The sequence below is a fragment of the Hylobates moloch genome, unplaced genomic scaffold (genome assembly GCF_009828535.3).
Source record: "Hylobates moloch isolate HMO894 unplaced genomic scaffold, HMol_V3 SCAFFOLD_4, whole genome shotgun sequence".
NCBI classification, from domain to species: Eukaryota; Metazoa; Chordata; class Mammalia; order Primates; family Hylobatidae; genus Hylobates; species Hylobates moloch.
The window spans coordinates 104,596,850-104,623,179 of NW_026652279.1; the positions used below are offsets into that span (position 1 = coordinate 104,596,850).

General features: G+C 39.3%; 2 protein-coding genes across 5 annotated transcripts in view; one reads left to right on the plus strand and one right to left on the minus strand.

The window, feature by feature from the left end:
• The window catches only part of EPSTI1 (epithelial stromal interaction 1), a 117,496-nt gene that overhangs the window by 39,995 nt on the left and 51,171 nt on the right, over positions 1-26,330 (minus strand). For all 4 annotated transcript variants that reach the window (XM_032150789.2, XM_058437833.1, XM_058437831.1 and 1 more), the window contains one exon: positions 7,852-7,945. In XM_032150789.2, coding sequence (XP_032006680.1) covers positions 7,852-7,945 — 94 coding nt within the window. The remainder of the gene's footprint in view (positions 1-7,851; positions 7,946-26,330) is intronic.
• LOC116467218 (palmitoyltransferase ZDHHC4) lies at positions 14,976-16,077 on the plus strand. Its single transcript, XM_032150792.2, is given in 4 exon segments — positions 14,976-15,030; positions 15,157-15,468; positions 15,471-15,814; positions 15,817-16,077. Coding segments are annotated over 4 exon segments (972 nt in total).

Sequence of the window (26,330 nt, forward strand, 5' to 3'; positions counted from 1 at the left end):
CATCAAGTTCAGGTAGGCTGGTTCCCCCTTTTTCCAGCCCACATGAACTTAATATAACTTTTCTCAAGCACTTCTTAGTTCATCCTCCCATTTCTGTCACTATAAAAACCCATATACCATCAAATAATAAGAACCACTTCCCAGAAAAAGAGAGAAGCTTTCAAAATGGTATCATCTATGGCAGTGCCATTTCGAAAACTGGAGCTTCCTGTGTTCAGAAATCCCTGGTTTATCCAAACCCTGCTTCATTGGGCAGGTAAACATACATCCTATGACTTTCTCTAATTTGCACCCTAAACTCAAGGGGACTGTGCTAAGACATAGAAGGGGAAAAGTGATTCTCTGACAACCCCTTCTTTTTATCTCTGACAACCCCTTCTTTTTATATTAGAGAAGGCTAGTCTTTATCACAAATATTCCACATAAGACCTAGTAAGGAAGGGAGGGAGGGAAGTGGGGTGGGAAGAGAGGACGGGAAGGAAGGAAAGGAGAGAAGAAGAAAGGAAAGAAGACAGCTTCTACTCAAGATATTAAAAGGTAGAACAAAATATTTAGTTAAAGCAAAATTACAACTTGAATGAGGTATCTAAATTCTGTTTGAATAGCCTCCCTTTAAACTTGTCATTTTGTTGTTCTTTTATTAGAATACACGTCTTAGTTTTTGACTTATTTAAAAAAATAAGGTTATTAAATACCTTATTATTAAATAAGGTGCCTTATAAAGGTCCACAGAAACTGGGAAGTCACATGGCATCCGAACTTACGAAAAGTTCAGTTACTTGCAGTCCTAATGCTTGCTTACCCAGCTGTGATCCCTAGGAAGGACAGGAAGTTTCTGTTCGAAACTAATAGAAGGGAATAAATTGATCACTATTTTTCTTAGCTCTAAACACCAGAAATTTCTAAGTCACTGTATTCACATATTTTTTCTAACATTGAAATATTCATTTAATACAATATCAACACTATATTTTGTCATTCAACCAAAATACACTTTTATTTATCCTCCCCAAAAGCTATGCTTATAATGTACTCATTCTATGAACAGTCTTTAAGCCTCCTCTGTGCAAGCACTGTGTCAGGACATGATTCCAGACCTCAAGCGGTTATAGCTTAGTGTGAAAGTCAAACCAGAAGACTAATGGTTACAGTACAGCGTGATAGGTGTTATGATAGAGGAAGCCAAAAAGAAGGATACTTAATTAAACTAGATTGAGGACACTTTCCAAATCAAGTAAGACTAAGTTACATTTCAAAGAGTGAGTAGGAATCAGACTATGCAGGAAGAAGAGCGTCACATGAGCAAATGGGAAATAGCAGTGCATGAGTCTGCTAGGGCTTCCATAACAAAGTATTACGATACTGGTGGCTTAAAGAACAGAAATGTACTATCTTATAGTTCTGGAGGCTAGAAGTCCAAAATCAAGGTATCTTCAGGGTTGGTTCCTCCTGAGGACTACGTGAGAAATATCTGTTCCAGGCTTCTCTATTTGGCCTGCAGACTCCACCTTCATCATGCATCTCTTCATATCATCTCCCTTGTATGCGTGCTTCTCTGTCCTGATTTCCCCTTTTTATAAAGACACCTTTCATAATGAATTTGAACCCACTCTAGGAGCCTCATTTTAACTTATTTCCTCTGTAAAGACGCTACCTCTGAATAAGGTCATATTCTGAGGTGCTAGGGGTTATGGCTTCCACATAAATTTTGAGAAGTGTGAGTCTCGACCCATGACAAGCATTAAGTTCTCCTTTCAAGATGGTGGAGTAAAGATGTTCCTGTTCCATTCTCCCCAAAATTACCCTAAACAAAGCAGAAAATGAAATGCACACAAGCTCTATCTTCAAAAACCAACAGATCCGTATTCACAGAGGAAAATCTATGAAGACAAAGTAGAAAAAGAAACACTAAATGACTTAGAGAGGAAAAGAGCAAACCTGAAGACTTGCTGGAAGGGGCTAGAGGACACCCATGGGGAGCCAGTTCACTCCACAGAGCAACATGAGGGCCCAATAAATGGATGCACCAGCTATTGAGGAACACAGATGGGTAATAGGCAGGTAAAAAGGAATTACTAGACCGTCTCAGTAGAAGCCCTTCACCCCCATATATCTGCTCCTGCCTTGAAAATGCAGGTGCTAATTCACCCAACACCAACAGGAAGTGAAAAGTGTATTTTCTGGATAAACTAAACCACACATATGTGTAAAGACAGCAGCAGTGGACAAATGCCAGGCTGAGAATGAAATGACTCTATAAAGTCCTGCATACTGACCAGTGAGCCTCTGAGTCACTCTCTTTGAAGTTTTCTTCTGCTTCCTGTACCATTTCTTCTGAGAAGTAAGAAGTGATATATATATTTTTAAAGTAACAAAGAAAAAGGAGTTTGGAGAAATTTTTTTTAATCTCCCCTTCTTTCCCCCAAAAAAGCCAAATCAGTAAAATATTTAGAAGATAAAGTCAAGAAAATATGCCAAAATATAGAAAAAAGGTAGTCAAAGATAACTTACAGGAGAAAATCTCTAAAGTTAGAAGATAAATCTGGGAGGTCTACAATTTGAATAATAGAAATTCCATAAAGAGAAAATGAAAGGATATAAATCAGAGATAACAGAAGAAAATCATCTAGAACTAGAGATGAATTTCCAGACGGAAAATGAATTAAAAAAACACTTTCACACTAAATCACATCATTATAGAATGCCAGAAAAAGAAAAGATGATATTAAAGTATTTTCAGGGGAAACAGAGAAAATCCCTCATATAAAGCCTGAAATTCACATGGCCTTGGATTTCTCAGGAACCAGTATTCAAAGTTAGAAGAGCAATGCCTCAAAATTCTGGAGGAAAAATATTTCCAGTTTGGAATAGTCATCAATAAAAATGCAAGCAAAGTATGAGAGCTGAATAAAGATAGTTTCAGACATGGAAGGACCTGAACATGTTTACCTTCCATGTGTCTTCTCTTGGGAAGCTACTAAGTAATATCCTCCACCAAAACAAAGAAATAAAGCAATAAAACAGAAGAAATGAGGCCCAGAAATCAGAGAACCCAACATGGGAAAGCAATAAAAGCAATTCCCAAGATGACTTTAAAATAGTGATTCTCAACCTTGGCTGCACATTAGAATGGCCCAGGGAGCTTTTTTAAACCTTGAAGCCCAGGTCACAATACAGCAGGCTCTCTGGAGGTGCAACCCAGGTATCCGTGATTTTTAAAGCTCCCTAGTGAATCCAGTGTGCAGAGGAGGCTGAGAACTATTGTGTTAAAGGAAAGTCCCAGAACAACAGCTGTGTGCCAGGCCTACAAACACCCAGGACAGGTTAAAGCAGGAGGAAAGAGGGATCCAGGAGGGACAGAAAAAAAAAAAATTGACAAGTTATCTGACAGGCATAAGTTGGAAAATTGTTTAGAAATTTGCATCAAGAGGCATTTTGTAGAACAGTCACAAAAGCTGTCAGAAGACAGTCAAATGTTAAGGAAACGCTAAAATAAAACATGTTTAAAGAGTTGTGCAGAAGATATAACCAGAGTATACCAACTGGCTTGGCAGTGAGAAAATGTTTATATAGTCATAATAGGGAAAGCTCAAATTACTGAATAATTATAAGAATGAGAGGAAGAAATGAGTTAATAAGGTCTAAAATTGATTAGTCAAGAGATACCAACACATATTAACAGATATTCAGAGCTAACTAAGAAAAGAAACAGGTGGTGGGTTGCAAAGATGTCCCAATCCCTGGAATCTGTGAATGTTTCTTTATATGACAAAAGGGACTTTGCAGAAATTAAGGATCTTGAAGTGGAGAGATTAGCCTGGATGGTCCAGGTGGGTCCATTGTAATTACAAGGGTCATTATAAGAGGAAGGCCAAGAAGGTCAGGGAGAGTGCAGAAGGTTGGGTGATATGGAAGCTAAACTGGAGCAATGCAGCCATGTGCCAAGGGTTTGGGGGAACAGGGGACAGATGCCCCCTGGAACCTTCAAAAGGAACCATTCCTGTTGATACCCTCATTTTAGCATTTTAAAACTCATTTTTATTGCTGACCTCCAGAAGTGTTAAGAGAATAAATTTTTGTTCTATTAGGTCACTACATTTGTGGTAATTTGTTCCAGCAGCAATGAGAAATACTAAGTATTCAAAGTGTTGGGGTGGAAGTGGGATTCAAGCGGCACAAAGGGACACATATTAAGTATTTTATTTGACTTCCTAATGAATGAGCATGTGACACATAGATAAAAATTACAATAACCAACCTGCACTGAGTGCTCACAGTAGTGTGAGAGAGGATAGCTGGAGAGGCATGAGCTATAGAGCTTGGCCCCTCAGACATTAACGTGCACACACATCTTCCATGGATTGTATTAAATGCAAGCTCTGATTCAGGAGCTCTGCAGTGGGGCCTGAGATTGGTCTGCATCTAAATCTTTGCTCCTGATTTCAAAAGCTTTGCTTCCCCTTACCTTGCTTGCAAAAGCTTTGCTTCCCCTTACCCCTTTGCAGAAGCAAAGATTTAGACTCGAGGCCAGTCCTCCAGACCCTAGAGGACTAGAAAGGGGCCGTTCTAAAGAAAGAGACGGAATCTAGAATTAAAGGAGGGAGGGAGGGACAGAGAGAGGAAAGGGCTTTGTGCATAAGCTAAGACATTTTGATTTTATCCTTGAAGATATGGGGGACCACTGAATGATTTGGGGAAGTGAAACACCAGGATGAGATTTTTTCACGTCGTTACTCTTTGTTGAGGAAGTAGGGGCATAAGGCCGGGTGCAGTGGCTCACACCTGTAATCCCAGCACTTTGGGAGGCCGAGGTGGGTGGATCATTTCAGCCCAGGAGTTTGAGATCATGCTGCGCAATGGAGCAAAACCCTGTCTCTACAAAAACTACAAAAGTTAGCTGGGCATGGGGGTGCATGCCTGTGGTCCCAGCTACTCAGGAGGCTGAGATGGCAGGATGGCTTGAGCCTGGGAGGTGGAGGTTGCAGTGAGCCAAAATCACGCTACTGCACTCCAGCCTGGGAGACAGAGTGAGACCTTGTCTAAAAAAAATAAATAAATAAATAATAAAAAATGGTGGCAGCAAACCAGAGACTAGAAACCATTTCGTATTTGACTAGAAATATGCAGTGATGCTCGCTGAGGAAGGTCTGATGATGCTGGTACTTCTGCCTAGGCACACAATACAGAGAACTATATTAATCCACATGTAAAAGTGAATCCTGTAAATATCTGTTGTCTGAAGTCCTAAGCCAAAAGGAATTTTCTTGTAACCACTAAAGGATTTTTCTTGTAATCTTTTACATTGACATAATTTTCTAGTATTTATTAAATCCCCATCTGCCAATGGCAGATCCATTTTTAAAGGAGAAAAGTACAAGAGGAAAACTCTTCTCAGGAAAGTTACATTAGGTAGTAAAATTAAAGTATTAGAAAATATATATAAATTCTTCCAGCTCATCACACCCCATATAGATGGGAATCACATAGTGTTCACATTCTACAACGTTGACCATAGCTAAAGTAAACTGCAGGTGTCCTCTTTTTACAAAGAAATGTTCTGCACAGAAATGCAATGTACATATTTGATTTTCCTAAAGCATTAGAAATGCTTCTGCAAAGCATTCTCAGAAGAATTCTATGCATATGGATTAGACAGAATGAGAAGAGTATAATATGGGTAAAAAGTCAATTAAATATATTGAACACTGAAACTGTATTAATAGTTTGGGGTCAAAATCGGAGCAGCTATTGCGTGGAGTTTATAAGGAGCCATTCTGGGTCCAGTCCCGCTCCATATTTTCTATTAATAGCTCTGAGGATCCTATGACAAATGCACTAATCAATCCACAGAAAATGCAGCTCTGGGAAACATTGCTAATGCTTTGGATGACAATATTAAAATTCAGGATGGTCTTGTTAAATTGAAGAAATGAGCCAAAATCAATAGAGCAGCACACGCAGTTCTGCCAGGTGTTCCACATCACAGGATACAGGGAGCCCTCAAACGGAAAGGAAGACCAGTCCGGTAGGCGAAACTCCAGTTGGTACAGCTATCCAACTCCTGTTCTCCCTCTCCCTCCCTGACAGCCACACGGATATCCGGACAGGTGTTTAGGGCTGTCATCTACACATGATTTAACTCCACTGCCTACGCTTCTCAACTCTTTCCCCCAGAGCCCTGTAGTGAGGGAAGAGAGATGATGGGTTTCCTTTAATATAACTTGTAGGGCCCACACTGATGAATTTAGACTTTACAACATCACATTAGAAGCAGAAAAAAAAAAAATTAGGAAACAACTAAAGATTTCTAAGTAGCAGTATAATGACCTCTTCCTAAGGAGTGTCATAACATCTTCCTGACATTTAAAAACATGGTCTCTATTGAGAAAGGAGTAAGGGGAGATGAAGATGAGGGTTCTTTAACAACTGATTTTGCTACCCAAACCCTGAGAAACCTGAGACTTTAAGAAACTTAAATTCGTCTTTTCTTTCAGCTACAACCCTTACCCAGAATCATCCTTAATTACACTTACTTTGTTGTCCCCAATTAGCAAGTCAATAACCAAGCCCTGACGATTTCACCTTCTAAGAAGTTTTCTGACCTGCACTCTCTTATCCATCCTCTCCCCTGCTGTCCTAGCTGAAGTCTTCATCATTCTTCACCCAGACTGATACAGAAGCCTTGGGGGCCCTCTCTGCTTCTCTATTTCTTTAGAGCCTTCCTTTGCAATGTTACCAATGTGATCCAGAATGAAAACACAAATCTAACCTTGAGCTTTCCCTGTTTAAACATTTCCAATACCTTCAGTGCTCACAGAATGGGGTTTAGGTTTTCCAAGGTGGCATGCAAATTTCTGCGGTGGTTTTCTACCAGGAGCACCACGAGCACGCAGTATGCGGGGCATTTCTACGTGTCTCACTGGTAAGCACCGTGTGGGGGCATTTCTAGATGTCTCAGTGTCTGGGTGGTGCTACTGGCCTTTCATGCCCAGGGGCTAGGGATACTAAGCATCCTGCAGTAATCAAGACAACTCACACAATGAACTGTCCCACCTGAATTTCCAGAGGTAACACCATTGGGAAAGGGTCCTCATGGTTCCTGCTCACTTCTATAACCTTCTAGCTCACTTTTCTGCACTGCAGCTACATAACTCTTCTTCCGCAACACAAGCCATGCTTATTTCTTGCATTTATACCTTAATTCTTGCTCTATGTGTCTTTATTAATTCTGATACCTGGAAAGACTCATCACTTTACTGATTTATAGTTTAAGCTTCTGCTCTGGTGTCATTTCCCAGGAAGCATCTAACACACATGGTCTGACTTAGATGCTTCTTCCTGATAAGGCAGTAGTGCTTTCTTATTGTGATATGCTTTGTGCTCAGCAGTTTGCTTTAAAACCATTGGTGTTCTCCTTTACTAAGGTTCATTGGACAGAAACTGTAGGCACTCAGTAGGCCTTATATAGACCTATGAATTGAAGGAAGGAAGGAAGGAGGGAAGGAAGGAAGGAAGGAAGGAAGGAAGGAAGGAAGGAAGGAAGGAAGGAAGGAAGGACGGACGGCAGGACGGACGGAAGGATGGAAGGATGGATGGGTGGATGGGTGGGTGAATGAATGACTGAGTGAGAGGAAAGACTTCTCTGAGGCTGTTTTAGTCCAGGTGCCCATAAAATAATACAAGCATTATTTTATAGCTCAGGCAACAGTTGAGGTCAAAGTTTCAGATCAGGTCATCTGTCTTTAGTTCCAGCATTCTATGATGTACAAGTCACTCTATATCCCTAATCTTCAGTCACTAAATACCTCTATAAAATGTGCCAAGCAGCCCCCTGCATAGCAATTCACTTACCCATGTTGAGGATTGTGGGCCACAAACAGCACCTTGACAGGCACTTCTGTCTGGCGATTCTGTGTTCAGTTTGCTCAAGAACTCAGCAGTTTTGCTACCAGGAACACAAACAGGTGTTAGTGCCTTCACAAAAATATGAATATAATTCTTTATTTTTCCTTTGGATACTAACCTAGACTTATTTGGGTGATGATTAAAATTATCCTCAGCAGAACAGAAAGTTACGTTGAGAACAAGGTGCAGCAGAAATCAAAACAAAATGCTATTGCAAGATTGCATTCTTCAAGAACAATATTTCAAAAATATAAAACTAGGTTTATGAAATGTGAACCTATGACCTCATTTTTTCCACTTTATATTACTGACATAAATACAAGTCCTCTCTCAGAGCACATTCCACAGCATGGGGCCCTAATTTCCTATCTGAACATTTAATGCTTAACACTCAGACTTCAGGGTGGAGCTGTGGAACATTCATGCCCTACAACATCCTGCTTCACACCAGTTTTACATTAAGCCCTTTACCCTCTCATCGGCCTCATGGCTTTGACTGCTGTTAGGATACACAGACCCTCTAATCCAGTAGCTCTTTTCCATTTATGGATCACGGAGCTCTTTTGGACCCTGAAAGCAAAAGTGGACCCTCTGTTAACAGACACAGACACACACACACACACACACACACAGTCCTTTGCATTTTGTTTCAGAGAGGGGAAAAACCCTCCATAGGGTTTATCCATGAAGTTAAAAAGTGCTGCTGATTCTAGACTGCATTTTTAATATCTCTTTTTAGCTCTGAAAAATTGACCTAGAAATGTCCTCAGTTTAAATAAGAAGTTCTCTGTTTTTACCTTAAAAACCCAAACCACGACCCCAATTTCCCCTCTCACTTATACCAAGCATAGAACACTGGAATTGTTTCCTAGTCCTTACCTCAGCGCCTGGCCCATTCTGCCTACCCTTGATTAATTTCTACCCCTTTGTCCTTTTCTCATGTAATTTGTGGGATTTTTATCTCTTCATTGCACATTCACAGCCACATACCTCATTGAGCACTGACTTATATTGCACCAGACTTGCGCAGCCTGTTCCCATCTCCCTCCCTCCTCCTGCTAGCCCTCTGCCTCCCCCTAATATTTTAAGCCCAATGCTAAGATCTGATTCATCAAGTACTTAGGACATGGGCATCAAAGGAAACACAAAGTATCTGGTAAGAACAAATGGCATCCAGTGTAGGAGGAAAACAAGGAATTAGAAACTAAACAGGTGCCAACATCACTTCAAATAATTACTTAGGTAGAACATGGCATTTGAAAAGGTCAGAAGCTTTATCTGGGGAAGGAAGAAATAAAAGTGAAGCAACATACAGAACCCTGAGAAACATAACCCTGAGAAACATTCAGCAGTTGAGACGAGCAGCCTTTCCATTTGTCTTGGATTACTTATCTTGCCCAGAATAGACAAGGAGACTAATGAAGTCGCAGAGTCTGGAAGCTGCCCCACCGTCTGGGGCTTTATGAAGTCATCAGTCAAAAGTATAAAAAGAAGAGTGATGCCAGAAGTTTGGATGAGATCTCCGAATATCCTAAGCTGAGTGCAGGCCATAGGAGAAAGCAGTGAAGAAGAAACACTGTGACAAGCAAGGAAGAAACTTCAGACCAAGTTGACAGGCAGCCCCTCAGTTTACTGACTGCCACTTCTTACCTGCCAACGCCAAGCACAAAGCTGTCTGCATAGCCAGCCTCTAGCTGCGGCCCTTGTGCCAATTATCACTGCCCCACTCATGCCACAGGATAGAAAGCAGAGTGACAGGGTCACAGGACTGCCAGAGGAATACAGGTAGGGGCCTGCAGAGGATGCAGATTACTGCCAAGTGATCAACTATACAAAGGAAGTCCCATGTTACTACACTAACTCGTATTTTTCTACTATTAGCATTAGTCCCTGGTATATAATAAAATTTCCATATATTGGCTGAACTGAAGTGGGATCCCTGTAGGTAACTGTGGTTATATTTAACAAAAATAAGATGTAGAACCTGTTTGAGGGGCAAACGAAGGAAAACATCCTCGTGGGAAGTCCAACTGGACTAAGAACCCTGGACTCTAGCACTGTTTTCACTTTGCCCTTGGGGGTTCTTGGTATTATCACTACTGTGACTCTACTGCCTGTTGGAGAGGGGTGGTCCTCTTCCACTTTGTCACTCTGATCCAAGCATAAAAGATTTCTTCCTCTATTCTCCATAGAACGAAATAAAATTTACTTATGTCCAACTTAGGATCTTTAAGGGTCCTTCCTGCTCATCCTTACATTGATTTCTATGGCATATCCTGAAAGGTCCCTTCAGGAAAATCTGACTCAACAGAATGCAGTTGTAGCAGCCTGCTAAATGGTCATGAAAATTTACATTCTCCTCTTCTGGCCACACAACTTGACTACATTTCCTAGCCTCCCTTGTAGCTAACGTTGGCTATATGATTGAGTCTTGACCAATGGAATGTGAGAAGTGATGAATGCCACGTCCAGTACTAACTTATTAGAAAATTCCCATGCATGTGCCTCCATACATTGCTCTCCTGGCTGGAACAGAGACAGCCCTCAAGGAAATGCTGGAAGTTGTGCATTGAAGGTGGTGGAGTCTCTATCAGTTTTGGTTCCTAAATACCTGAGTGGAGGAGGCTGCCTTTCAAATTATGATACAATGATATTTTAAAAAGCAGTCTATGCTTTTTGTGAATTCACTTATATGTAGTAAAATTAGAAACACTTGCCAAGTGAGAAGAGCAGCTCCTGGCATCCAGGAATTGATCTGACGCTCACGTCTAAATCTCAGTGTTATTATAAACTGATCTGATCCGACACTGAAGTTAAGCCTTGTTCCACTGTTGGATGTAAATAGTCACACAGAATATCCACTTCACACAAGGTCATCATGCAATCCACAAAGTACCAAACATCATCTCCTCTAAGTGAATGACCGCTACTTCTTCACTAATTACAGCTTCATAGTCACTCTAGGCCCTTCCTATAGGTAAGATTTATTGAGATACCCAATCATAAAATTGTCCCCACATTCTGATGGCACCCAATCCAGAGCAACTCCCTGCCTCCGTAGACCCTCCCCAAAATTACCCAACCAAAGCACAAATCCTATAGTAGGGTCTTTCTAACACTTTCTCACTGAGATAACTCACCATTCCCTATGGTATGCATTTTCCTTTGCTGCAAAGAGTAATAAACCCAACTTGTTCAACTACAGGTATGTTCCTGGTAGTTTTTGGTTAAAGCACATTGACACATTACTGCTAGGGAAAGACAGAGAAGGAAGGGATGAGGGTGGAGGGATAGCTAGCTGTCTCTGTAATATTTATTTTTTTAATTAACCAAATATAAGTAATATCTTAACAATATGAGCTTAGTGGTTGACACATATTTTCTGTGTGTTTGAAATGTTTCTCAAATAAAAAGGGGGAAAAAAAAACCCCACACAGACTATGGTGGTGTTTACTAGGGAAAGACTTGGCAGATACCATTCCAGATTTCATAGAACAATAGTTTCCAGAATGCCAGTGGGAAGACCAGTGTGGGGCTGGCTACATGAGAATCATCTGTGGTGCTTCCTAGAAATTACTGGACTCAGGCCTTTGACTCTAATTGAGCATGTATGGAGTGGGATCTGGGAATCTGCATTTCTTAAAAGCACCCCGGTGATGTTAAGAACTACTACAGTAGTACAGATGGATATTCAATATGCATAATTATCTTAAGTCTACATGACTCTGACTTATGAATAATTCATGTTATATAACACATTTGGAAATAAAACCTCGGTGTGTCTTAGGAACTGTCTGTATAAGTACAATCTAATAGTGCATTCTACACGTACTTTGCAATAGCTTCACAAACCTGAACTTTGCCACCATGAGGTTTAGGTAAGTAATCATTCGTACATGCATGCATACATTCATGCAGGCAACAAATATTTCCTGAGTCTCTGCCATGTGCTTAGCAATATGGGTTATAGGTCAATCTAAAGAAGTATTATTTTGCTCAAGTCAGTTTCACATAACCGGGTATGAGCAAATGACATTCACACACCTATAAGCACTCACAGAGCCTATGTAAGTAAGAGAGTGAGAGAAAATCTATTGGGATACACAAACCCATTTAAGAAATCACAAGAACAAGATTTACAAAACAAAACATGAAAGTGAGTAGTAATGCTGGGAGAACTTTGTACTTAATCAAAGTAAGCAAACTATTGCATACACTTTACGGAATTCTTTCCCCTCATTTATCTGGTCTTTAATGATTTAATTTTTAATTACAAAAGTAATACATACATACGAGTCAGAAAATAGAATAGAAATTAGATAAAAATATAAAGAAAAAAAGTGAAGGTTCTACTTAACACCTCTCTCAACCTGACTCCTTTCCCCAAAGGACAACATCATGAATTGTCAGGTATGTTTCCTGATTGTTTTCTATTAATTGATAAGTATCTATTTAAAATTACATACAAATGAATAGTGGTTTACTTTGGGGGAGGATAATTAGGATAAGGCAGAGAAGGCCAGCTGTTCTCTAAAATGTGTTTCTCTGCTTCCTGCATATATAGTTAGACTACGTTTCCCAGCTCCCACGCAATTAAATGTGACACAGGAGCATATATCTGCATTCTGGCCAATGAAATGTGAGTAAATGTATGGGCCAGGCTGAAGTGATCCACATCAATAACCTCTCACAGCATTCTTAATACTCTTTCCTCCTTCTATCTGATGATGGTACCTTAAGTGAGCGTGCAAGGCATTTGCAAAGGAGAGTAGAGCCAACTTTTGCCTGCAGCTTTTAATGCCAGGGGGCGAAAGCTAACCTCACTCAAACATCAGCCCTGGATCATTCCACAAAAAAGATATAAACTTCTTGTTCTTTAAGTCACTGAAATTTTGGTGTTTATGTTTTTTAACTACAGCTTTTCCTACCCTAAACTAACAGATTTTTTTCTTTAAGTGGGATACTATATTTTGTTCTGAAAATAAATTTTTGTCATCTAACCACATCTTTGAGATTTTTCCATATTTATAAATATATATCTTATTCCTTTTGGCAGCTGAATAGCATTTTATGATATGGATATAATACATTTAACATTCTTACGGATGGATATTTACGGTTTTTTCCAGTGAGCATCCTGGTATATACATCTTGTGCAAATACGTAAATACTTTTCTAAGATATACACCTAGAAGTAGAATTTTATTCTAATATAGGTTCCCATAAATAGATATGCAATTTTTTGTTTTTGTTTTTTGAGACAGGGTCTCACATTGTTGCCCAGGCTGGACAGCAGCTTTGACCTCCTGGGTTCAAGTGATCCTCCTACATCAACCTCCCAAGTAGTTGGGACTACAGGAGCACACCACCATGCCTGGCTAATACTTTTCTAGAGGTGGAGTCTTGCTGTGCTGCCCGGGCTGATCTCAAACTTCTGGCCTCAAGTGATCCTCCCACCTCAGCCTCCCAAACTATTGGGATTACAGGCACGAGCCACTGCCCTCAGCCTATTCACGATTAAACCATGCTTAATAGTGCCAAGCTGATCTACACAAACTTACATTTTCACCAAAAGTTAACTTTATGAAAGTGGCAATTCAGAACCACGGCTAACCTTCTTTAAGTGCTAATCCTATCCTGTCTTACACATTCCTATTTACCTCGGTCACCTCCATGTGTCCCTGTCTCACCCATCATTCAATATCACTCAGTCTCTCAATCCCACACTGCCCCATATATCTACCACTTAAGCCCCCACACCTCCCTCTAGCCTTCCAAACCTTTCCAAGGGGGCAAAAATCTCTTGATCTTTAACCAAGAATTAACAACTCAGGATTCTTAACCTCATGTCAGAAAGTCTTCCTCAAATACAAAATCACCATTAGGCAAACATCCAGGTAAAAAAAAAAAAAAAAAATGTTGGCAAGATTCATTTACGTAGGCTAAAATCATTGGGCAAATGTTTGCAGATAACAGGATATTGGTATAGTCTTAAAGTATCTCCCCCAAGACATTCATCAATTATAAATAGAAAAACAATAACTTAACAGTGGAGATCACCTTACCAAATGATCCAAGTAAATATCACCAGTGATAAGGATACTGACCATCATGTATCCTCTGATGTGATGCACTGAGAAGGACACAGCATCACTTCTGTACTTTTCTTGTTGGAAATTATAACTTCAAGCTATTCATGAGAAAACATCAAACAAACCCAAATTGGGGGAAGTCTACAAAGTAACTATCCATTACCCACTGAATGTGTTAAGGTCATGAAAGAGAAGGGAAAAAATGAGGTACTATCACATATTGGAGGAAATTAAGGAATCATAATAACTGAATGTTTTATGTGATCCTGAATTGGATCCTGAAATAGAAAAGGAGCACTGGAGGGAAACTGATGGAATGTGAATAAGGTCTGTAGTTTATATTAAAGTATTGTACCAATGTTAATTTTCTGATTTTGATCATTATACGATGGTTATATAAGATATTAATGTTAGCTAGAAGAAGGTTTTATTGGAAACTATTTTTCTACTATTTTTGTATCTTTTCTCTAAGTTGGAAATTATTTCAACTTAAAAAGTAAAAAAAAAAAAAAAGAAAAAGAGTCTGCCTCATTTTCCCACATTGTCTGAAACCTGACCACCTCTTGAGAACAGTACTTCCCATGACCCCCCGAAATGGAGCTATTTTACTTCTCATATACATATTCCTTGGTGCCTGAAAATGAAGCAGACATCCTGTTTCCTCCCAATCTACTTCCAGACCATTACTTCCCCCATCACTTGCAAAACATGTTTGCTCCTATAGTACCCACAACACAGAATACACCATCCTCTTTGCCATTGTCATTCTTCAACCTTCTGGTCAACCATCTCTCATTTGTTTAAGATTTCAGCCTTTGGTGCACCCAGGAGGTGTGGGCATAATGTAATTGGCAGTTGGTCAAGGCTGGTGCCAGACCCAGCCTCCTGAAGGAACCATGTCCTGCAGCTTTGGGTGCTACTCGTCATGTCAGGCACACACTGCTGCCCAAGAGGAGCTGCTCTTTGAATTCTCTGTGAATGCTGGGAGGAGGAACACCAGAGCTACTGGCTGCAAATTATCCAAACAAGAGGAATACCCCCCAGCATGGACTTCCTAGTTCTCTTCCAGCTCTACTGGCTTTGGCGCTAGTTGGTTATGTTACAATCTGTTTTTGCTAGAAAACTCATGATTTGAAATGCCTGGTCAGGGCAGGAGCACAGATATTTTCCTATATAATTCCAGAATGTCTTCAGAAAGCCATGTAAAAATTGCTTCATTTCCTCTTCCATACATGAAACCATACCTTCATTATCCTTCACCCAGTCTTACAAGGGATGGTAAATATTGAATATACCTGGGAAATACTTGGCTACTGTCAAAAGCTAGTTCTCCTGTATTACCTTCTTCTGCCCTATCTACTTCTGATTGTAAACCCGTTTATTTCTACCCTAACTTGTGTAACTGATTCTGGCATTATAAGAAAAGCAAATGAATTATTTCTTCAAGTTTATGAATTCGATGAAGTGATGTTTCTAAAGAGGTGAGGTGCTCTACTTATGATTTACGAACACCAGCTCGATCTAAGCACTGACTGCAGTGTGTGCGCCATTTTGACCATCATTGGGTTTGGGTGAACAACTGCATCTGGGCTTGGAACACCAGTTATTAATACTTTATCATCTACCTCTTGATGTTGGCGGCCTCAGCTGCTGCCATGGCCATTGTGAGCACTGCGTTTCTGGTCTACTTGGTGGTATTGTTGGATTTGTACTAGACTTACATTGATGACCTTGGACACTTCCAGTTTATGGACTTGATTTTTCTTATTCAGTACCTGTTCCTGACCTTTCCAACAATTGTCTTCATGCTGGGGTTATGGTTGGGAAGAACGTTGTAATGGTCCTGAGCTTCCTCCTGGGTAGCTACCTGTGCTTTGCTCTGTACCTGGTTGCCACCAACCAGACTACTAATGAGTGGTTCAGAGGTGACTGGGCCTCATGCCAGCATTGCCCCCTCATGGCCTGGCCCTCATCAGGAAAGCCCCAAATCTACCAGAACATTCGCTCCCATGGGTTCTGGAGCAACCTTTGAGAGATCTTTCTACCTGCCATTCCATATCATGAGAGAAAGAAGAAATAAGAATGGAAGAAGTATCACTGCCTTTTAAATATAGTATGCATTTATTTATTTAATAAAAAACCTTCAGCCTTCCTCCCTATCTTGACTACTGTCAACATGGATATCCTATGTGCTGCCCCCCACCACAGGCTGTGTTTCTTGATTTCTTGGTCTCCAGTAGCTCTTCTTCACTCTGCCTCAGCCACACTGCCAGGGCCATACCCTGGACATTGTTGTCATGAATAAATGTCCTCTCTCCAAACTATCTGACAAATTCCATTCCTGAATACAACTTTCTGTCATTCCATATTCTTCTCTCAAGTACTATCAATATAACAACATTCCAGTCTCTCTAGGATTTCCAAACCACTGATTCCCCACCTCTTTTTAACCATCAGCTCCCATCTATTTTAATTCTTGTGCAGCTTAGAGCCTACAGTCCATTTTTTAAATCTTTCCCTTACAAATGCCTTTCTTCCTCTTCTCCCTGCTTCCATCATACATATCTGGAAAAATCTCAAACCTAGGTCAAGTCAACCATCTGCTTTCTCTGAGTCTGCACCAGAACAAGTAAATCAAACTTGGGAAAAATAATATATCTGGTGTTTTGGGATGGGAGGTATGAAGAAGGATGGAGTAATAAGGTAGACTGGCTTCAAATGAAGTCCATTAACTCTAGCTTCATCCTACCGAATTCTTCTACTCCATTTCACTCATAAATTCTTTTTTTTATTATTTTTTTGAGACACAGTTTTGCTCTTGTTGCCCAGGCTGGAGTGTAATGGCGTGATCTCAGCTCACTGCAACCTCCATCTCCTGGGTTCAGCCGATTCTCTTGCCTTAGCCTCCTGAGTAGCTGGGATTACAGGCACCCACCATCATATCTGGCTAATTTTTTGTATTTTTAGTAGAGACAGGGTTTCACCATGTTGTCCAGGTTGGTCTCAAACTCCTGACCTCAGGTGATCCACCTGCCTCAGCCTCCCAAAGTGCTGGGATTACAGGTGTGAGCCACCATGCCCAGCCCACTCATGAATTCTTCTCCTGTACCTTTAGTTTGTTCTCAGTTCTCAGCTGACAATCTCCTCATACTTCATTGAGAATAGAGAAATAAGTCTTTCATCTTCTCAACACAAAATCTTTTAAGTCTTCCTATATCTGTACCTATCTTCCTTTAACAAAAATGTAAAGAGTGTTTCCTCAATTATAATAGGGGAAGTACTCTCCTTTTAATCATTGACTAATCATTAAGCATTGGTTATGTATACTCAGGAACCTATTCATATATTCTTTCTCAAGTTTATTTCTTCTGTCATCCCCTTGTGTCTAGTCTTCCCCTCCTCTCCTGGATCGTTTCTATCAGCATACAAACATGATCAATTTAAGAAAACTTTTTATTCCACAGCCTCATCCAGTTACTGCCTCATTTCATTGTTCTCATTTTCAAATTATTCAAGAGTTACTGATAAATGCCAAATCTATTCCCATATCTCCATTTACTCATAAGTCCAATTCAGTCAAGCTCCAGCTCCATCATCATACCCAAATCATTCATGTCAAGATCACAGCCATTGTCACTGGTCTTCCTCTCATTTGACCTTTCAATACTAGTGGAGAACTGACTAATTTCTTCTTTTGGAAATATGTCTGTCCTGTTTTCCATGATACCACACTCTTAATTTGCCCAACCTCTCAGATGTCCTTTCATATCTACTCGAACTCTACATGATAGAGCTCCTCTGTATTTGGTCCTGGGCCCTCTTCTCAAACCTGCAATTTCATCTTAAGTGACTTTATCCATTTTCATGGCTTTATATTTACATGCTAATAATTCCTAAATTTATATTTCCCACATATCTGCTCAGTGAGACCAAATTCATGTGTACAACTGCCCATTTGATATCTCCAAACCATCTCAAACTTAAACTCTTGATATTTTTCTAAATATGTAAACTTAAACTTAACTTAAACTCTTGATATTTTTCTTCCCAAACCTTGGTTTTCACCTAGTAGCCCCCACCTCAGTACATGGCATCACTACACCTCCAACACTTCAAGGCAGAAACTTGGGAGTCATCCTTGATTCTTCCTTCTTCTTCATCCCCAATATCAATATGTCCTATTGAACTTACATACAATATGTAGGTATAGTCATATGTCAGAGATATTGTGAGTTTGGTTCCAGACCACTGCAAAAAAGCGAATGAAATATTACAATAAAGTGAGTCACATAAATTTTTTTGTTTTCCATTCATATAAAAGTTGGGTTTACACTAGATTGGAGTCTGTTAGGTGTGCAATGGCATTATGTCTTGAAAAATGTACACTTTAAAAATACTTTATTGCTAAAAAAAATGCTAACATCTGAGCCTTTGGTGAGTTGTAATCTTTTTGCTGGTGGAGGCTCTTGTTGATACCTGCTGACTAATCAAGGTGGTAGTTGCTAAAGGCCAGAGTTGTTGTGGCAATTTCTTAGAATAAGACAATGAAGGCCGGGCGCGGTGGCTCACGCTGGTAATCCCAGCACTTTGGGAGGCCAAGGAGGGCGGATCACAAGGTCAGGAGATCGAGACCACAGTGAAACCCTGTCTCTACTAAAAATACATGGTGGCGGGTCCTGTATCCCACTACCGGAAGGCTGAGGCAGGAGAAGGCTGAACCGGAGGCGGACTTGCATGACCGGATTGCCAAAAAAAAAATAGGACAATGAAGTTTGCCACATCAATTGACTCTTTCTTTCATGAAAGATTTGTGTGTATCATGCAATGCTGTTTGACAGCATTTCACCCATAGTAGAACTTCGTTCAAAATGGAAGTCAATCTCTTAAACCCTGCCACCATTTTATCGGCTAGGTTTATACAATATTCTAAATTTTAAGTCATTTAATCAATGTTCACAGCATCTTCATCAGGAGTAGTTCCCATCTCAAGAAATCCCTTTCTTTGCTCATCCATAAAAAGCAATTCCTCATCCATTGAAGTTTGATCATAAGATTGCAACAATTCAGTCACATCTTCAGGCTCCACTTCTAATTCTAGTTCTCTTGCTATTTCCACATCTGCAGTGACTTCCTCCACTGAAGTCGTGAGACCATCAATGTCATCCATGAGGGCTGGGATCAACCTTTTCCATATTCCTGTTAACGTTGATATTTTTACCTCCTCCCATGAATCACAATTGTTCTTGATGGCATCTAGAATGGTAAATCCCTTCTAGAAGGTTTTAATTTTAGTTTGCCCAGATCCATCAGAAGAATCACCATCTATAGCCTTTAAAAATCTATTTCTTAAATAATAAGATGTGAACATCAAATTTATTCCTTGATCCATAGGCTGCAGAATGGAGACTGCATTCGCAAGCGTGAAAACATTAATCTCCTTGTATATCTTCCAGGCATCTCAAACTTAGCATGTCTGACCTTGAACTTTTGATATTTTTCTTCCCAAACCTTGGTTCTTGGTTTTGATATTTGGTTTAGAAATACTGCCAAATATCCTAATAGGTATTAGAACCAAGGTTTGGGAGAAAAATATCAAAAGTTTAAGTTTAGATTTGCTAACTTTGAGATGCCTGGGAAATATACAAGGAGATTAATGTTGTTTTCATGGGTGATTAGGTGCATTGTCAACAAGCAGCAATATTTTGAAAGGAATCTTTTCTTCTGAGCAGGTCTTATTAGTGGGCTTAAAATATTTAGTAAACCATGATGTAAACAGAGGTGCTGTCATCTAGGCTTTGTTGTTCCATTCGTAGAGCATACACACAATTTAGCATACTTTTTTAAGGGCCCTAGGATTTTCAGAATGGCAAATGAACATTGGCTTCAACTTAAAGTCACCATCTGCATTAGCCCCTAACAAAAGTTAGCCTGTCCTTTGAAGTATGTATTGACTTCTCCTCTCTAGCTATGAAAGTCCTAGATGGCATTTTCTTCCAGTAGAAGGCCATTTCATCTACATTAAAAATCTGTTGTTAGGCTGGGCGCAGTGGCTCACCCCTGTAATCTCAGCACTTTGGGAGGCTGAGGTGGGCAGATCACCTGAGGTCAGGAGTTCAAGACAAGCCCAGCCAACATGGTGAAACACCGTCTCTACTAAAAATACAAGAAATTAGCTGGGCATGGTGGTGGGTGCCTGTAATCCCAGTTACTCAGGAGGCTGAGGCAGGAGAATCACTTGAACATGGGAGGAGGAGGTTGCAGTGAGCTGAGATCGTGCCACTGCACTCCAGCCTGGGAGACAAAGCAAGACTCTGTCTCAAAAAAAAAAAAAAAATCTGTTGTTTAGTATACACACCTTCATCAATGATCTTAACTAGATCTTCTGGATATCTTGCAGTTTCTACATCAGCACTTTCTACTTCACATTGCATGTTTATATTATGGAGCAGGCTTCTTTCCTTAAACCTCATGAACCAACCTCTGCTAGTTTCTAACTTTTCTTTTGCAGCTTCCTCATCTCTCTCAGCTTTCATAGAATTAAAGAGTGTTAGGGCCTTGCTCTAGCTTAGGTTTTGGCTTAAGGGAATGTTTTGGCTGGTCTGATCTATCCAGATCACTTGAGCTTTCTCCATATTAGCAATACAGCTATTTTGCCTTCTTATCATTCACATATTCACTGGAGTAGCATTTTTAATTTCCTTTGAGAACTTTTCTTTTGCTTCACAACTTGGCTAACTAGTGCAAGAGGTCTAGCTTTTGTCCTATCTTGGTTTTTAACATGGCTCCACACTGAGCTTAGTCATTTTTAGCTTTTGATTTAAAATGAGAGACATGTGATATTTCCTTTTACTTGCATGCTTAGGGCCATTGTAGGGTTATTAATTGGCCTAATTTCAGTATTGTTGTGTCTCAGGTAATAGGAAGATCCAAAGAGGAGAGAGAGATAGACAGGGGAACAGCCAGTAAGGGGATCAGTTAGAACACATGCAACATTTATTGATTAAATTCACTGTCATTTGTGGGCAGGGTTTGTGGGTCCCCAACACAATTACAATAGTAACAACAAAGATCACTGATCATAGATCACCAAATCAGATGTAATCATAATGAAAAGGTTTGAAATATTGTACAGATTACCAAAATGTGACACTATGACACAAAGTGGGAAAATGGCACCAATAGGCTTGCTCAACACAGGGTTGCCACAAACTGACAATTTATAAAATTTTAAAAAATGAAATATCTGTGAGGTGCAATAAAGCAAAGTGCAATAAAACAAGGCATGCCTGTACTTTTCTCTGCACTGACATCACTTAAGCTGAGCCACCACCAACTCTTATCTGGACTACTGCAGTAATATCTTTAGTAGTTTCTCCATTTCTTCTCTTGCCTTCTCAAATCTATTCACAACACAGCAACCAGAGTAGTCATTTCTTTCTGAAAAATAAAAATCTTCTACAGGTTATCCCTGTGGCTTGAAAAAAATGCAGACTCTGTGCCATGGCCTGTGTGGTCCACTTGACCTGCCTAGCTCCTGCCTGTCTTGTCAACTTCATGATCTCTTTTTTTCTCTTCGGCCCAAACACACTAGCTTCCTTTCAGGTTGCTGAGTACCCTATATGGCATTGCCTCAGCCTAGAACTTTCTTTCTCTTTCTCAGTATGGCTGGTTCCTTCTCATCCTTTTATCTTCAGTTCAAATGTCATTTTCTTGGAAAGTCGGGTCCTACCTATCATGCTAAGGAGATGTTCCCTTCCTAGTCCCATTATGCTCAGTCACTTACCCTATCTCTAACACTATGTTCCTTCATAGGAATTGTTCGAATCCTACACAGTTATCCTACACAGTTCTTTGTCAGCTTGTCTATTAATTTCCACATTTGCTCATGGAGCCATATTTGCTTTATTCACAATATATGCCTAGAACCTAGTATAGTGCTTGACACACACCAAGTGCTTATTGGTTTAGTGGATTTTTCTGTTTAGGGTTTTTAAGAGATAGGGTCTCCCCTGTGTCACCCAGCCTGGAGTGCAGTGGTGTGATCATAACTCACTGCAGCCTCAAACTCCTGGCTCAAGCGATCCACCTGCCTCAGCCTCCCAAGTAGACAGGACTACAGGCACGTGCTACCACACCTGACTCATGCTCATTGTTGAATAAATGAAAGCTCCTTTCCTAACGTGAAGTATTATCAACCCATTGATATTTTTGCCACTGTAATAATAAAATCTATATTTGTGTTTCTCTAATCATTAGTGAAGCTGAATATTTTGGTTCCTATTTCCTCTTTTAACTGCTTGTTCAAGTAATTTGCCAATTTTTGAGTTGTTATTTTCTTATTATCCTATAAACATTCTTTGTGAAATTAAGCCTTTATCCATTATGTTTGACACAAATATTTTTTCCTAGATTATTATTTACTTAAAATGTTCTTCATTATATCTTCTATCATGTATTTTAAAATTTTTATGTACTTAAATCTATGGTCTCTCTTTATGGCTTCTGAGATTTGTATATTGCTTAAAAAGGAGTTTCTACCCCCAAAGTATAAAATCATCCTTCATTACATTTTTATTGTGTTGATTCAATACAAATTGTCAAATTGTCTATTCTTTTGACATTGGTTTGAAAGAAATACTTTCATTCATAGTTAAAGTCCTAAATACTGAATTTTTATATAAACATGGGTCTACTTTAGATTCTCTATAGCATTCAATAATTCAATTCATAGATTGATTACAATGCCAATAACAGTTTGTTATTCCAACCAGCTTTAAAGTTTTTAGTCTTTTATCTCAGAGTAATTTCAGTTTTGGTTTTAATTTTTCCCCAATAGTCATTTTTAAAGATAGTTTAAATTTTTTAATTAAAAAATTAGCTGGGCCTAGTGGTGCACACCTGTAGTCCCCCTACTTGGGAGGCTGAGGTGGGAGGATTGCTCAAGCCCAGGAGGTCAAGGCTACAGCAAACCATGGTCATGCCACTGTACTCGAGCCTGGGTGACAGAGCAAGACACTGGAGAAAAAAAAAAAAAAAGAAACAGAAAAAATTTTTAAGTAAATAGACTTTATAATTTCATATTGCTTAATTTCTAATTTTACTCCATTTTTCTCAGGGACTGTGGCTTTCTAGGATTTGGGGTTTTTTTGGAGGTTACCAAGAGTCTTTGAGGCCTTGAACATGGCCAATTTTGTAGTAGATTTTAGTCAGTCTTTTTAAAGTCAGTATTTATAAAGAATATGTGTTTTCATATATTGGGTACAATATTCTATGTCTATACAATTATGCCTAGCATTGTTATTCAAATTCTCCTTTCCTTACAGAGTTTTTTGGTTCACTTAGTCTGTTAATTTCTATGGAGAATTAGTTAAATAAAAGGAAAATTTGGCAAATCCATAGTCTATATTAGAGACAAATAGTTTTTGTCGTATGTATTTCAAATCTATTTTGATAAAGATTTGTGACTCACATTTTCCTTTGGATTATATATTTTATCTGCATAAATATCTTTTATCGTGTTGAATGTTTTTCACCTTGAATTCAATTTGTCTCATACTAATATTGCTTCTTTTGTTAACATTTACGTGTATAACTTTGTTTTCAATTCTTGATTTATAGATATCCTTTCTAATCAAATATAGCTAGATTTGTATTTTTTTAGGCAATCCAAGAGCTTTTATTCTAATAAGATAATTTAGCCTGTATACCTTTTTTGTGAATGCTGACTTATTGGACTTAATATTTTGCTTTTTTGTTACTTTTTATTGAAAAATTCCACCTTTTCTGCCTTTTATTGTAAAGGCAGAAATTGATGATCAAATTTTTACTTGTTGTATTATACTTATATGTTTTTGTGTTATTTATCCTAATTTGTACACATAAGTACATAATTAAACATATAATAAGCACATTTTTCTATGAATCTCTGGAATTGATATCAATATCCAACATTCGCTCATGCAACAAACGAAAAAAACTTATTGTAGTTCATATCCCTGTCTCTTCCTTGTGCCTCTTCTAGTGCTAAAATCCTCCATGATTTTAATTAGATCCTGTTGATTCTTATTTAAACAGAAAAACAAGCATATATTTGACCACAAATGTCACTGTCTTCTTTGTTCACAATTGTTCTGGTATCTATGCCTTCCTCTTTTCTTGGATTTATTATTTGTTCGACTAGAGTTCATTTTCATATAATTTTTAAAATAAGGCTCTTAGAGTTCACATAGAAGTGATGAAGTTGGCTATGCAGATGGCTTGTCTCCAGGATGGGGACCATATATTCTCTCAGGTACAGCATGTTTACCAGGAGCACTTTCTGGGCCCCAGGGCCTTCTTAGTGAATCTTACGCATCAAGAAGAGGTTCTCAGGCTCTATCATTGGAGGTAAAGGCTGGAGTTGGCTGCTTACTTTCCCTCACTTCTTCCTCTGCTGTCCTTGTTGGAGTTACACTGTATTCAGCGTCTCTTTCCAAACGCTATCCTAGATTTCTTATGTGGATTGTATCAATTAATCTTCTTCCGAGTTAGCAGCTATTGTTACCCCCTACCCCAGGCTATATGTGAGGAAACAAGGCCCCAAGAGGTTAAATAATGTTCTATTAATGAGGAAAAGTGTTATAATTTAAACTCAGGCAGTCTAACCCCCACATCCCCTGCCCTCCCAAAAGGAGAACATGGATGGTACTAGGTTCCAGTGATAAGAAAACCAAGTGAAACTATTTTGTAAAAACGGAACTAGTCAACTTTTATTTTTTACCAATTATTAATTGCATACAGAGAAAGAAAAAAACTGGCCTGGCCAACCTACAGAATGGGAGAAAATTGTTGCAATCTATCCACCTGACAAAGGGCTAATAACCAGAATCTACAAAGAATTTAAACAAATTTACGAGAAAAAAACAACCCCATCAAAAAGTGGGCAAAGCATATGAACAGACACTTCTCAAAAGAAGACATTTATGCAGCCAACAAACATATGAAAAAAAGCTCACTATCACTGGTCATTAGAGAAATGCAAATCAAAACCACAATGAGATACCATCTCATGCCAGTTAGAATGGCAATCATTAAAAAGTCAGGAAAAAACAGTTGCTGGAGAGGATGTGGAGAAATAGGAAAACTTTTACACTGTTGGTGGGAGTGTAAATTAGTTCAACCATTGTGGAAGACAGTGTGGCAATTCCTCAAGGATCTAGAAACAGAAATATCATTTGACCCAGCAATCCCATTATCGGGTATATACCCAAAGGATTATAAATCATTCTACTATAAAGACACATGCACACGTATATTTATTGCAGCATTGTTCACAATAGCAAAGACTTGGAACCAACCCAAATGCCCATCAATGTTGGGCTGGATAAAGAAAATGTGGCACATATACACCATGGAATACTATGCAGACATAAAAAAGGATGAGTTCGTGTCCTTTGCAGAGACATGGATGAAGCTGGAAACCATCATTCTCAGAAAACTAACACGGGAACAGAAAAACAAACACCGCATGTTCTCATGCATAAGTGGGAGTTGAACAATGAGAACACATGGACACAGGGAGGGGAACATCACACACCAGGGCCTGTAACGGGGTAGGTGGCTAGGGGAGGGGTAGCATTAGGAGAAATACCTAATGTAAATGATGAATTGATGGGTGCAGCAAACCATCATGGCACGTGTATACCTATGTAACAAACCTGCACATTCTTCACATGTATCCCAGAAATTAAAGTATGATAAAAAATAAAAATAAAAAACTGGCCTGGCACTCACAGCTAGGCCTTGGTGTTCTCCTGTTGAAAGTAACCAATGTCACATAATGTCAACATCAGAAGAGGTCATTGTGACTATAATAGCTCATAACAAAAACAAGATCACTGTATAACATGTCTGAACACAAAAAGATACATGGACCTTGTACGAACTACAAGAGTGACCAAAGATCCCAAAATTATGGCTAATATGAGTGACTGCTGCTTCTTTATCAATTACAGCATGAGTCTCACTCTGGTCTTCCTTCCTTCTAGATAGAATTGATTAAGATACCTCATCATAGACCTACCCCTGCTTCCTGATAAGATCCAATTCAGAGCAAAGCTCTGCTTCCTTAAACCTTCCCCTAAATCACCTACGTATTAGTCTGTTCTCACACTGCTAATAAAGACATACCCGAGACTGGGCAACTTATAAAGAAAAAGAGGTTTAATTGACTCACAGTTCCACATGGCTGGGGAGGCCTCACAATCATGGTGAAAAGTGAAGGAGGAGCAAAGATACATCTTACATGGCAGCAGGCAAGAGAGAGCGGGTGCAGGGGAACTGCCCTTTATAAAA